This window comes from Cynoglossus semilaevis, chromosome 1 (assembly GCF_000523025.1).
Source record: "Cynoglossus semilaevis isolate Cse_v1.0 chromosome 1, Cse_v1.0, whole genome shotgun sequence".
Taxonomy (NCBI): Eukaryota; Metazoa; Chordata; class Actinopteri; order Pleuronectiformes; family Cynoglossidae; genus Cynoglossus; species Cynoglossus semilaevis.
In genome coordinates, this window is record NC_024307.1 from 9,117,248 (window position 1) to 9,131,498 (window position 14,251).

At 40.4% G+C, this 14,251-nt stretch overlaps 2 protein-coding genes across 3 annotated transcripts in view; one reads left to right on the forward strand and one right to left on the reverse strand.

Moving 5' to 3' along the window:
* Positions 1-86: 86 nt before the first annotated feature.
* Positions 87-1,524, reverse strand: znf593 (zinc finger protein 593). The gene is made up of 3 exons (XM_008309336.3): positions 1,058-1,524; positions 686-748; positions 87-547 (listed from the first exon to the last, which is right to left on the reverse strand). Exons 1-3 carry the CDS (start codon positions 1,246-1,248, stop codon positions 421-423), a joined length of 381 nt encoding a protein of 126 aa, XP_008307558.1. The 5' UTR covers positions 1,249-1,524; the 3' UTR covers positions 87-420.
* rlf (RLF zinc finger) overlaps positions 802-14,251 on the forward strand; it is a 14,429-nt gene continuing 979 nt past the window's right edge. Inside the window, exons 1-9 of one of the 2 annotated variants that reach the window (XM_008309359.2) lie at positions 802-931; positions 2,723-2,996; positions 5,937-6,091; positions 6,787-6,868; positions 7,859-7,994; positions 8,114-8,316; positions 9,587-9,723; positions 9,937-10,078; positions 10,184-14,251. The exon at positions 10,184-14,251 is cut by the window's right edge and continues 979 nt beyond it. In XM_008309359.2, the coding sequence (XP_008307581.1) occupies positions 2,817-2,996; positions 5,937-6,091; positions 6,787-6,868; positions 7,859-7,994; positions 8,114-8,316; positions 9,587-9,723; positions 9,937-10,078; positions 10,184-14,251 (5,103 nt within the window). In that variant the 5' untranslated portion in view covers positions 802-931; positions 2,723-2,816. Of the gene's footprint in view, positions 932-2,535; positions 2,997-5,936; positions 6,092-6,786; positions 6,869-7,858; positions 7,995-8,113; positions 8,317-9,586; positions 9,724-9,936; positions 10,079-10,183 lie in introns of those variants that run through there. The other variant, XM_025057561.1, reaches the window with a different exon arrangement.

Consider the following 14,251-nt stretch of genomic DNA (forward strand, 5'->3'; position numbering starts at 1 on the left):
TGAGTGAGATATTTATTTAATCTCTCAACAAGCCCTCGATTGGAAAACGTTGTAGTTACACTGTGGTCTCCACATAAGATAACAAGCCCTCGATTGGAAAACGTTGTAATTACACTGTGGTCTCCAAGATAAACACAATCTGACTCAACTGTTGTACATTGTAAAATATATCTCACCACTTACTGTGTATTTATTTACACAGGTGCAGGATACAACACGTAACAGAATCACAGAAGTGTAAAGTAAGGCTTTCCTGACTTTGGTGCCGACCACATCACAAACAGAGTGAAATAAGTGGCTGGCAAATAAACAAGCATTGAAGAATGCGTCTGCTGTCTGCAGCAAGAGGGGGGAGGGAGGGAGGTCAGGAGCAACACTGTTTCATTACTATCTTAAAGAGTTCATAATTCTTTGTCCAAATCAGTCCATGTCCTCTTCTATGGGCGTGGTCTTCACTTCAACAATCTTTGGAGGTATGTAGGAGCCCATGCCTGCTGCTCTCTCTGCCTCTGCCTGAGTGTAGGGTTCCTCTCTGAGCTGTTTCAGCCTGAGTGGTGAAAGATGTGAACACTCACTTTAAACAGAATCACATTCAATAAAATAAAAAAAAACTGTACTGCTGACGCTTATGTCACTGTTTTTGAGAAAAGTCACAAGTGAAATACAAGTGACTTTGTTGTCTCACCGTTTTTTGTGAACTTTACTTTTATAGTGGTCTTTCAAGGCTTTCATGTCTATGAAATATCTCCTGCAAGACAGATAAAAGACAAGATCAATGTTACTCAAATTTGAGGGATTATTCGATTTCATAATATCCATAGCCAGCTAAAAAAGAAAGGCTCCTAAAAATATAAACGTCTTGAATGGCCAACTGATTTTAACTAAATACACAGGTTTTTCGAAAGAAAAGAAAATAGAACAAGTTTTGCAGGTAACCGCATCTAAACAATATCCCACATTTGTGTTGTTGTCATATTTAGAAAGTTGTCTGTGATAGATGTACTCTTAAATAGATAAATCAAATGCATTATTAAGATAGACTACGAGTAAAACTCACGCGCAGTGTAAACAGTAGTGCTGTGCACATCCTGACACGTCGTAGTCCACCTCCTGGTGGAGAAGTTTGGATGCTGTCTCGGGCTTCAGGTCTGAGTGAATCTGATCCAGGTCTTTGGTTCTGCGCTTTGTCTTAAATATCTTTCCTGGGTTCTTTTTCTTGTGGCTTCCTTTCTGTTTAGACTTCCCCATGTTGATACTAACAGAAAATAACTGGAGTCACCGTAGGAAAAATGTTAATAGTGGGCGAAAATGTAAGGAAAAGCAGGTTATCCGTTCACTTCGTCTGGTTGTCGGCGTGTCATTAATATACAGTAGCTCGATAAAATCGTTGACGTTCCTCGTCGATCTTTTAAGGCAAAACTGCTTTCACGTCCATGCGTCCACTCTAGTGTTTGCTTTCCTTCACATGTGCAGCAGGGAATGATACGGTTATACTTCCGGGTCGAACAAAAACGATACTTACACCCACTCACCTATAGAGGTCGCCAAATGTATTTTAAATAGAGCATTAATGAAACAAACCAATGATCCCCATTCTTAGTTTCGGTACGTGTTGTACGTGTTGTACGTGGTATTAAACCGTTTATTTATACTTTGTAGAGTTAAGTAGTTAATTTAAATATAGTGTTTAAATATCCCCGTCTTCAACACGATTGTCCAGACATGTAGGCGAACGTGGTAGACGTCACTTTGTTTTAGCATTGTAAAGGTGTTGTTAAGTTTATCTTATCCGGACAAATGTAAACAGGTGGTGATCCAATACGGCTGCTTCCCAGCTCAGATAGGTTGTGGGTCGAGTCATGATGTGACTCATATTCTTATTAAATCATTCTTATTAAATCAAATAAGGTAAATAAAGGTGTAGTTACTTTTGCAGTCACGTTGTTAATTAATGTAAACAAACAAACAATTGACAGCACGATTGCTTTTTTATGATCAGTAAAACAAACAATTGACAGCACGATTGCTTCAGGAAGTATTTCTTGAATAGGTGCCAAAGCTTTTTTATGATCAGTGACTTCTTTCTTATTGGGTGTCTTCTATTTTGAACGCTAATATTTATTTGTTACCGTGCTAATTTTACAATTATTCTGTTTTGTGGTCTAACCTATAATTGAAGAATTTTTTTTTTAACTGACTTTGTTACCGTGCTAATTTTACAATTATACTATTTTGTGGTCTAACCTATAATTGAAGTTTTTTTTTAACTGAGTTTCAAATAGAAGTATATGTTAGGCGTATACATTCAATTTAAATAGTTACAGACCATGACCTGGGCCTGTTGACCGCTTAAGGTTGGCTCTAGCGCCTCCATGCGACCCTTTAAAAATAATACGCGGTGCAGAATGGATATATGGACATTTTGTGGTGAATAATGATGCTTTCACGAGCACAGTGAGTAAATAATGGACACACTGCCAAATGTTTTACAACTTAAATTTTTATTTTAAATGTATGGTAAACAAGATAATACTTATTAGAATTTTTTCAAATTATTCCACTGTAGTGGCTTGGTTTAAATTACGTTCTCAATAAGCAAACGCATTTTAACGTATAACTTATAACTATTGGATTTAGGTATCACAAGAGGAGCCGTAGGCCCTCGGGTATTTTCATATTACCGAATCAACACTCTCTCTCCCCCCTCCCTGTTTCATGGCAGTCAGGTGAATTTCAGCTGCCGCGCACAAATATTCCGACGACACTTGAAGGTAGCGTCAGTCTGCACTGCATACGCGCTGTGGCGGAGAGCGAAGATGGCGGCGAGTGGTGTAGAACCAGAGCCCGAATGGGGCGACCGGGCCCTGGATACGGCCGAGGACACGCTGGTGGCGATAGAAACGCTGCTGGCGACACTGAGAGCTTTCGAAGACGTGCTCAAGCAGCAGGAAATTTCTTTGCTTTCCTCGGAGGAGTACTGCGACAACTTCTGTCAGGTAACGTATGCATATGTGTATGTATACATGACTAAAGGAAGCTAACGTTAGCTCATCGCTGGTTCAGCCCTAGATTGTTTTTCTTTTACGAATATTGCAATGTTGCTGCTGGTGTTTCACAATGGGTGATTAAAAAAAAAAAAAAGAGGCAGCAATACGCTCTGCGATTTTAATTATTTTGCTTATGCACATCGTTCACTGTTGGCACCATGTAATTGGCGTATGATACTAACACATTTCTATTGATTAATTCAGCCTGTTCTGTTACTTTTATTTCATTCATTTGACAGAAAATCTCGCGTTACTCCGATTAAGACAAATAATAACTTAAAAAAGCAATGCAAAAGCATTCCTTTGCATGCACAAGACAATTTGTCAGTTTTCACAGCGTGCAGAATCGCATGTGTCTGTGGGGCGGGACGTCATCGTCCGTGTGTTTATGCAAACATTCAGACCAGCTGGTGTTAGCTGACATGCGTTACATTCATTTTCAGATTCAAATTATGTTATTATAGTCGTGGGGAAGTGACAACGACTATCTTGAGATACGAGATCTTGACTGGTATTTATGTCCAGGTGTGCTTTGTGTCTTAATGAGCTAATGATCGGTGACTAATTAGCATCGTTTGATCAAGTAAATCTAACATAATTAGGACAAAAAAATAGACAAAGTGAGTGTGTCCGCTATAAAAAAAATAGGTAAGTAAAGTTGATATTAAATAATCTGTTCCATAGTTTTACTTTCGTTTATGTTTTACCACGCTACTACACACTGACCAGAAAGACTTCCTTTGGGCTTGTCCAATAAGTACCTAGCTTGTCTCCATAAAATATATATTACACACTGTTAAAGTATTTACTAAATGGTTTACGCTAAGAATAAAAAACCTACATTGTTTGACTCTATAAAATCTTTTATTTCCTACGTCAAAGTATTGCTTTATATTGTACTTTAGATTTGAAATCACAACTGAGATTTATCTTTAAATAGAACAAGGTTAAGAGATTGAGCTGTCAGTTGTCAAAGCATGAGGAAAAAATAGTTTCTGCCCCCAACTTGAGATGAGAATACACAGAGTTATTAAAAGGTTCCAGAGTCAAGAACTCCCAGGCAATTCTTAAGGTACTGAAATAAACAGACAGAGATAGACGGGTGATTTGAAAAATGTCAGTGAGTTAATTAGACAGTGATTTATGTAAAATCTGGAGTAACCACCAAACACTGGTGAACGACACCAGTATCAAAAACAACCCCACTATAGCCATGCAGAAAGTTAAGCTGCAACATTTTAAGAGAGGCATTAAACACAAAAACTACAGTTATTTCAGTTGACTGTTGATCTGTAGGAAATCGCTTGAAAAAATACTGTAAAAATGGTGTTCTTTAAGCTCTTCAAATCATGCCCTGAACTGTAGTTGACCTTTGACTGCTGTTGCAGAGATGTGTGCCACTGTGCACACATCTCTCTCTCAGATCAAATCTTGTTTCCTTTTTTACTGTGCGCACCTTGTATACATTTTAAATGCAGCACAGATGCAACTTCAACTTATTTCATGTGGGTCCTGATTTCCTTCTTACAAACTGTTTTTTGTTTGCAACAAATTGCTAAGTCGCATGAGGCAGCCCATCTTGTCTACTCAACCACACAAAATCAGTCATGATTTCCAAAGGCTGGTGAAGCCGTACTTTATTGTAGTTCGTGTTTAATGCAGCAAAACATGCTGGTTATTTCTAACTTCTTTTTGGTTGAAAATACACTCACTGTAATTAACACTAGAAAGCTTGCAGTGATGAAAACGTCTGTTGAAGAAAGAGAAACGCTCTTGTGCCTAAATTGCCATAATTGAGTGCACTCATATATGTATATACTCATTCGATGCCTCATGTTTCACAGTAATTGAGAAACTGGCTGCTGGTACTAAAACATGAACTTGTCTTTTTCATTTTTGGGGAATATTTTATTTCATTGATAAAAACACAAAACTGACTCTTTTTTCTGTCTCACTGTTGACTCTGTGTTCCAATCGGATATGTTGTGGAAGTAATTAGAGCACACATGAGGGTCTCTCGAGGGCTAAGGTCCTAATCTTGGCTCCCTTTGAGAACGTTACTTATTTTAGGACTGTGGGGAATTAATTTAGCTCCTCTGCGAATATGAGCGGAACACTAAGTTAAGTGGGGAATTAATTTAGCTCCTCTGCGAGTATGAGCGGAACACGGCTAAGTTCCTTCTGTCTGACAAATGGGACTCACGGGACATTGATAGTACGAACTTCTGGTCTACTGTTTACGTTCTCTTGATTCATGCCCGTGACACCCTGGGTGAGAAATGTAATCTGCAGGATGATATTTTTTACACATAATTTAGGGAGAAAACGTTTGTTTAAGCATCCGAATATGTAATAGGTTGATTAATGAAAAACATTTTCAGAGACAAAAATAGAGGAAGGCCAGAGAGCAGATTTATGGATGCAGTGAGGGAGGACATACAGATAGTTGGAGTCAGAGTAGAAGATGCAGAGAACAGGGTGAAATGGAAAATGTTGATTCGCTGTGACAACCCCCGAAAAAAGCCGAAAGGAAAAGAAGAAGAAGATTTAAACAGCCAAATATTAAATATTGGGTTTAAACAACATTTTAGCTTTTAGTCCAGGTTTGGTGTTTTCAAAAACAGTGTTTTCCCCTCAGGCCCAATCAAGAGTTTTCTAAGACCAGATGGAGTGTCACCTGAGAACAGTCAGGCATAGACTGTTGCCCCCATGGGTAAAAAAAAAATAAGCAAAAGCATTGTTTCTCCAGACAGTTGTGATCTGTTTATCTTCTTTGATTACAGCTCCAAAAAACATGTACAGTCAGGACTCTTTTTTTTTTTTTTTTTTTTATATATATTTTATAAATAAAGAATTAACTTTTAGGTTTGTTTGTGTCTATGTTTTCAGGCACTGATTCACTATGCTGGGAACAGGAACTCCATTGAGCACGGTCTTCCTCTGCTGGAGGTCTACTGTCTGTCTATCAATTGCTTTGCTGAGGCGAGATCAAACCTCACTGCCGAGTCTGACAAAGTGGCCCTTGTGTTGAAGAGACTAGCCTTGTGAGTATAACACCCTGACATCCCTAAAAATGAAGGTTCATCACCATCCAGAAGTCTTAGCCCACAGATCGACAGAACTTGTTGAAGGGAATTTGTTGTCGTTCCTGCATAAGAAGACATAGGCTTCCTCTTTGAATGAATTCCTAAAGCACTCCTGAGCCTCCGTAGTCATGTTGGGGTTTCTATAGCTGTCTGTGTATTTGCAACTTCCATCATACATGAGTTTTGTTCATCGCACTGGCAGATCACGTACCAACCTTTTCAGATACGAAATTCATAGAACTGGAATATTGTTGAACAAAATAATTACTTTGTAAACGACTCGAGAACTGATGTTCAAAAAGTTAATAGAGGAGAGTGAAGTCCCCTTGAGGTTGATTTTAATAGTTCAGGCGACTAATGATAGACTTACTGCTGAAATTTAATGACTTTAATTAAATAAGCTCATTAAGGGACTCCAGTGTCCTCAGTTAATAGCTTATTGTTTCAAATCATGGCCTCACAAGGTTATCTTTTCCTCTGCATATGTTCTCCAGAGATGGATGGATGCCACTCAGTTAATAGACAAATTCGACATGAGCGATCTGATATTAGGATTTGGATTGTGACAGTTAAATTTAACCACAGTCTGTTTACAAAGATATATTTTCGTCACTTTAATGATCATTCATTTCTGCTGTTTTTGTTTTTAATAGGAGCTGTTTTGAACTGCTTCTGTCAGTGCCTGAAAATGATATACCGTATGAAGCTTGGGTCCAGTTCCATAACTCGGTTCAGGTGAGGGGACCTTTCTGTTTCTCCTGGCGAGATGGGATTTCATTTAGGAGCTTCAGTAATAGTCGTAACAAGATTTGTTTTGTGGTTTTTACCAGGACGTCTTACATTCATGCCTTTAAATGGGAAATTTTAAAGGTTAAAATTAGAAAAGCATTACATCAGGGTTCTGTTTTTAGCTCGTGAGTGTTATTTAGACCAAAGGGTCATGTGTTATGTTGGAATTCTTTTCACGTAAAATATTATTGTTGTTTTTTTAACACTTTTCTCTGTGGGCTGCTTAGAAGCTTTTACCTCAAATATAACACATATAATGATGTTTTTATTGCTGGTGTGAATGGCCTGATCTGGCAACCCCCTGGTGAACAAACCGGTACAGACTAATTTACCAAGGCTTCCTTGGTCTGCTCCCCTTCTACCTACAGTCTGTGTCTGGGTTTCTAATGAACTGCATTCAGGACATCCTCATTTTGATTGTTACCAGTGTTCAAATTAAGGGTTGGGAAATGATCCAGTATTGTTTTTACAGACTGGAACAGTCTGCAGAATACTACATTATACTGTAGTATACTGTACAGTACTTTACAAAACATTGTCTCTATTAATCGTTTTACAAAATTGGAACCTTGTTAGGTTTTGTAGCAAATTCATCTGTTGCAACACTTCACTAAACTAGGTCAAATGGCAAAGTGACCTAGTAAATAAAGTTATAAATAAATGTATGCTAAAAGACAGCAAAAGTCTTTGTTTCTCCTTGTTGGTTTCAGTCTCCTGAAAATGTAATGCTTGACGCAATAATATTTAAACAATGCTTATTAGGACAAGACGTTTTGTAATAAAATAATGGAAATAGTTGTGGAGCTGACACTTGGAGTTTTAAGTTACATTAAAAAATCTGAAGTTTGGGAGGCAATATTCAAAGTCAAGTCTGAACATTTCATCTCATCAAAGAAGATGACACAAAACCCTAAAGATTCTCTTTCACTTGTGTAGAACGCCCACAGTTCTCTGTCACGGTATGGAAGCACAGACCTCCAAGCGTTACTCCAGATCACAGGGGAAGGAGGTGCGTGGAGCAATCCAGTCATTTCTTCCCTCCTCACTGGACAACCCACCGACACAGAGGAAGGTTGGTAGTCATAATAACTTATTTGAGTTGTTGATTGTAACTTAAAAATGCTTCTTCTACTTTTCTCTTCTTGGCCTTCCATTTGTCAACTACTAATCAAAACATTCACTTTATCCCAGTTAATGAATACATCAGCCTGGAGGGTGAGGGTTTTATGGAGATGCGGGTAAAACATCTGGAAAAAATGGGTGAAGTTGCCAAAGCTGTGGTCCTGGCTAAAGCCTGCACTGAGTGCAGCTCCATCTCCAACCAAGCTACTTTCCGCCAAACATACATGTCTCTGCTCTGCCATCTTCTCCCTAATGAAGAAGCCATCATGGAGGTACGAAAATCACTGTAATGGTTTCCCCTCAGACAATCATTTATATGGAATGACTGTACCACTAATACTGACTCTGGACTCTGGACACAATGAGAAAACACACCCTGTCGTAGACAATCACATTTCTGCTGTTTGTTAAGCAGTGGCGGACGGCCACAACTTTATTATTGTGGTAGACAAGAACGTCGAGGCGGAGTTCCGCGTTTAAACTGTGTTTTTATTACAAAGGGAGCAAGAACAAGCAAGAGAGTATGCAGAGTACATTCAACCAAAACAATGTGCATAAAAACGAACATAGTGACTTTTCTCTGTAGTCAGTGCCGATCTAGCAGCCTGCCGGTTACTCAGGACCTATGCCAGGAGCGCTGACTCACTAACTGTCCCGAGACCTCTGAATTTATACAGACACACAAACAGGTTTGATGTGGGAGTGGGTTTTCTCTCAATGAACTTCCTCTGCAGTTGTGTTACCATGGCAACCATAGAGCGTCTCCCTCTTCTGCTGCACATGTCTCAGGGGTCACATACAGTTTAAGACATATATTATCAGAAGCAGTATTTCATACAAAGTTCACACAGTTTAAGACAAGGAATATGTATATATCATAAGAAAAAAATAAGAAATAATAATTTACTGTGTGGAAACTACCTACGCACATGTCTGGGGTGTCAAAAGCAGGTGGTTAACTGTTCTTTGCTGATAAGCTTTTGTTTAACGAAACCTTCAGAGTCACCATATACGGACCTGTTGAGTTGTAGCAGAACAGTAATATTCCTACAATAAATCAAATAATAGTCCAGCTGTTACTGTACCCTAAATAATTAACATCCTAAGTTGAGTTTCAGGTTGCTTAAAATGGAAAACAAAATGAGAAAAGTTAAGTAATCATTTTGTCATTCTTGTTCCTCTCTGTTCTTTTAACAAATCCATCCCTTCTTCATGTTAAAAATATATGAAGCAACCAAGTGTTAATCTTTGTTAAAGTTACCCAGGGGACTTGTCTCTGTTTTGACATTAGAAATGAAAGTAATAGATGTCGAGAAAATAAATGTTCACCGATGTTCTTCAAGCCCGCTTTTTTTTTTTCTTAACGTACATTAAGTAGAACATGAATACCCCAGAAGTGCTGTCCCCCAATGAAGGCGAGGGAGCTGAGATTGAAATATTAAGATTCCTGCCCCCTGTTGTCCTACTGATGTTACAGACAACACACATACTACATTATGTAAAGCCTGTGAAACGAAGATACATTTCACTTTTTTCCAACAGATATCCAGGCTTGACTCTAAGGATGTTCTGGAGATCACGTCTACGTTAGAGACAGAAGGGGAGGAGAATACTGCCTTCATATTGTGCACAACCTTTCTGACGCAGCAGCTCCAACACCAGACTCTTTACTGCTCCTGGTGAGTTCTCTCATTAAGACCATGCTTTGAGTGGGCTTCATGCATAACTCTATTTGAATTATTGATGATTTGAAATTGTTATCAACAGTCAGGTCAAATGAAGTGCAGCTTTATGTCTGAAATAATTTCCAATATCTTCATCATCTCATGGGTTTAATGCATTACCTGTTTGTTTTTTTGTTTTTGTTTTTTGCCTTTCTCTTTGTGTTAAAGGGACTTGATTCAGTTGTGGTGTAAACTTCAGAGGAGGCTCGACCCTTCGTTGCTCTCTCTTTTGGAAAGATGCCTTCAGCTGGGTGCCATTGCCAAAACTGTCCAGCATTTGCTTTATTTAGTTCGTGTAATTCAGGCAGAGGTGAGTGAATGCTGTGCTGTGAAGCGAACATTTGTTATACTGTAAAATGTTTAAGCAGAAGCACAAAAGGGTTTTATATGTATTTTTATTCTGTTTTTTTTTTAGACGGGGGATCATGGCGTACCAGCTTCAGTGGAACTGTGTGTCAAAGCTCTTCAACTTCCAAGGCAAGATGACTCAGAAACCAGGATTTTAGTCTGTAAGACAGTGTTGTGTCTTCTTACTGATGATCTGGAAGTGTTACGTGCCTGTAAACTCACCGAGTTTCTACTTGGCCCCAACAAAGAAGCCTTCACCTGTCTGAGGGAACTGTATTCACGCCCAGACCAAAAGTATGACCAAGAAAATGAAGTCATTCCGAACTCACTACGCTGTGAGTTGCTACTCGCCCTTAAAGCATACTGGCCTTTTGATCCTGAATTCTGGGACTGGAACACGCTCAAGTATCACTGCATCACTCTGTTTGGTTGGGTTCAGGACTTAGAAGGTGAAGACAATGAGGCTGAAGGCAAGGAGGAACGGGTGGAACACGAGCCACTCCAATTCACTGTGAAAGTAGAACCTGAACTTCAAAACAGGATAAATGGAAGTATTAGTGGTCGTCAGCAGCAGATCAGCTCTCCAGAAACTCCACCAGAATCAGAAGTGAAATTACACAAGTTCGCTTGTCAGATTTGTAAGAGGGCATTCTCTGACACGCAGATCATTCACCACTCCAAACGACACGCTGACGACAGCCAACACCCATGTCCAGTGTGCTTGAAAAACTTTGAGAGCAGACAGAAGCTCATTAATCACTTAAACCAACACCTTCAGGGTGAAATACAGCCTCACACTAACAGCTTAAAGAAACAAAATGTGCAGAACCAAGTGGACGAGGATGATGACGTTGAACCAGGGGAGATTAATGTTGACCCTTCCTTAATGCTCTATTACAAATCAACGCACGATCCAGATGTGCTGCAGCACATTGTGCAACAGGCAAAAACTGTCAAAGAAAAGCGAGTAGATGACGATGAACACATCACATTTGATTACATCAACCAGCACTTCACACTGCAGAACAGGGATGAGTATCCTTGTCCAGGTACAGGCTGTACACGTGTTTTTAAGCACTCTAAATACTTATACGTTCACTTAAAGTCAGACCATAATGGGGATGAAAATGTCAAACACTTCCAAGAGATGAGGGACCGACGGGAGAAGTGTTTATTTTGTAAGCGTCATTTTGTCTCACATTACCATCATCGCAAACATCGAAGAGTTCACTTTGGTGATCGGCCGTACCTCTGTGTCATTGTGGACTGTGGGGCTCAGTTTAAAACGTCCAACGAACTTGTCATGCACAAACAGACCCATGGCTACCAGGTAAGCTACCAGTGTGAGCTCGAGGGCTGTTCTGTCGCTTGTTCTGACTTGGGGCAAGTCTATCACCACGAAGCACAGCATTTCAGAGAGGCAGCATTTACTTGCTCTAGTGGTGACTGTAAGAAATTTTATTTGTCCAAAAAAGAATTTATAACACATCTTTCCACACACAATCTCACCTTTTCTGAAGAGGACTTTGAGGCTCAGAGAAAGGCAAAACGTAAACTTTACAAGGCTTCAACTGACGGGCCAGCCCGTCTTAAAAAGTGTGTTGATTCAAAAGAAGTTTTGAACGGATTAGTCTTAAAGTCTGCCACTGTGAGTAGTGTCTCCTCTCCTGGAGAATGTAACAAAGAACCAAAAGCAACAATGACATTGGTGGCTGTGTGTTTCGATGGAAGTAAGTTTACCTGTGGGTTTGAGAAGTGTGGTATGACCTTCTCCAGAGCCAGAGATGTTCAGAGGCACCTGAAAGGTGCCCATGCAGAATATCTAAAACTGGAGAACAGAGAACACGATCTTGAAAAGGAGGTGAACACTGAACTTGAACCAGAAGATGAGGAAAAGGGAAAAGTTGAGCTTTTTACCTCATGTCCACCTATGCAGACTAGCAAAGAGCAGGAAGCAGCTGCTCCTCCCAAACCAGATGAAGAAAACTCCAATTCAAGCCTTCATACAAACAATGACACCCTTAACGATATTATTATCAGGCTCAGTGAACTTAATCTTAATTGCTCATCCCCTAATCTTGTGCTGAGTGAATGCACTCCAGAGTCTGACGCCTTGGTCGTAGCTCTCCATCAGGCCATCATCGCAAAGCCAGTTGTGCTTCAGAAGACTTCCACGGATTTGCCTGAAGAGAATGTAGAAATGAAAACTGAACAGGCGTCGACAGCTGAGGTGTTGGCCACTGCGAAGCCATACGTCTGTCAGATGAAAAGCTGTGACTTCAGGACGGCTCAGAGTTACAGCTTACAACGACACTATTGCACTAGACATGGCCGCACCATGGAACAGGCCAAGAGGATGACTTCTCTGAAAACAACATCCTTTAAGCCTTACCACTGCCAGCTTTGTTCCAAGAGCCACAGACAAAAAAATGTGTTAAGGGCACATTATATTCATGTACATAAATTGAGTAGCAGATTAATTGATAGGTTAAGTTTTGGGTCTGTACAGGACGGGGGAAAGAAAAATGCAGAGGAGAACTTGTCAAAGCACTCAGCAAGCCAAGGTATAAGAATGTTGGAAAAAGTCTTTCCTGAAATGCCAGACCACACGGAGGAAGAAAACTCTAACGCCGCCAATGAAAATGGAGAAAACTGTGAGAGTCCGTTTAAGGAGGAGGGGCTTCAGATTAAAACAGAAATTCAAAAGGAGGAAGACGAAACAAACGGAGAATGTGAGAAGACCACTCAACAGGTCCGATCTACGAGACGTCTAGTTGCCAGAAGTAATCACTGTTATGTGCTGGATAAGTTCAGTAAGCCCTATCATTGTGTAGCAAAAAGCTGCGATGCTGCTTTTTCCACCCAGGGAGGCCTTGTACGCCACCTACAGCTGGTGCACCATTACAACCGCTCTCAGCTATTGTTGGAAAAGGATTTGGAAGTAAACCAGAGTCATGAACTTAGGAAAGAGCCTGTGAAGAAAAGACTTTGCCCAAACTTCGATGAGCCCCAGCCCCGGTTCAAATGTCACTTTGCCAAATGTTCAGCTACATATCATCTAAAAAGTAGTTTACTGCGTCATATCAGAGACATCCACTCGCAACCAACCCAGATATTAAAGTGCAAGTACGAAGGATGCAAAAGAGTCTTCACTCATAATTACGCACTTAAAAAGCATACATTGTATGACCACTGTGAGTACTATGACTCACTTGTGGTACGTCTACAGAGTACTCACAAAAAGTCAGTGACTGGGTGCCAGAAGAAAGTAATCATCACACCAAGTTCTCAAAACGTAGAACCTAATTCTGAAACTAGCCAGAACGGGAGGTCAAGTCCTGAGCCTGAAATAAACTCTAAAGAAGAAGAAACTGAGGAAACATGCAAGCTCAATATTGAAGGGAAGAATATGACTGTTCCGAAAAGTAAACCAAAAAGAAACAGTTTGAGTAGTTTTGTCTTTAGATCACATGAAGAAGCCCTACAGATGTGCCAAGACCGCTGTATGCGTGTGGCCTACCCTTGTATGATCCAGGACTGTGATTCTGTCGTCTCTTACGTTCACAGTTTGAATCGCCATTATATTAGGGTTCACCGCATGCGTCGTGAAGACATTTACAACAGCAAGCTTGTTTTCAATGCTGAGCAGTTGGAGGAACTGATTCAGAAGAAGTCCGCTAGACCAACCATGGCAGGAGCTGGCTCACCCAATGATGTTTCCAAAATGGAGTCTCCACCAGAGCTAGAGAAAAAAGAGGGGGAGCCCGTACCAACAGGCCTGCAGTCTGCCAAGTCAGAGACACAGGACGAGAATGATTGTCATCCACTGGAACTGCCTCGAGACAGAGAGGAGGAGCTACCAACAGTTGAAACAAATGGCGTCCTTGTTGGTGCAGATGAGGTTCTGTATGGTGAACCCAGAGCTAGCGATCACACAGAAGACACTCCCGCCTCACCACACAACGGTCTGAACCAGGAGGACAGACTGAACCTGGACAAAATCAAACAATTCCTTCGTCCTCTCACCGTGGATCTCTCTCCACCCTGCTCTTTGCGCTTCACTACCGACCAGGGCTTTCAAGATCCAAAGATAAATGGGTCAGCAACAAATCCCGCCCTTCCCGTTCGCCAGCCA

Bases quoted from the DNA above. Each gene is read 5' to 3' on its own strand.
- znf593 (XM_008309336.3), bottom strand. From the start codon at position 1,248: ATGGGGAAGTCTAAACAGAAAGGAAGCCACAAGAAAAAGAACCCAGGA. The intron at 749-1,057 runs GTGAGTTTTACT...TCTGTCTTGCAG, and splicing joins CACTACTGTTTACACTGCGC to GAGATATTTCATAGACATGA. The intron at 548-685 runs GTGAGACAACAA...TTCACCACTCAG, and splicing joins AGTAAAGTTCACAAAAAACG to GCTGAAACAGCTCAGAGAGG.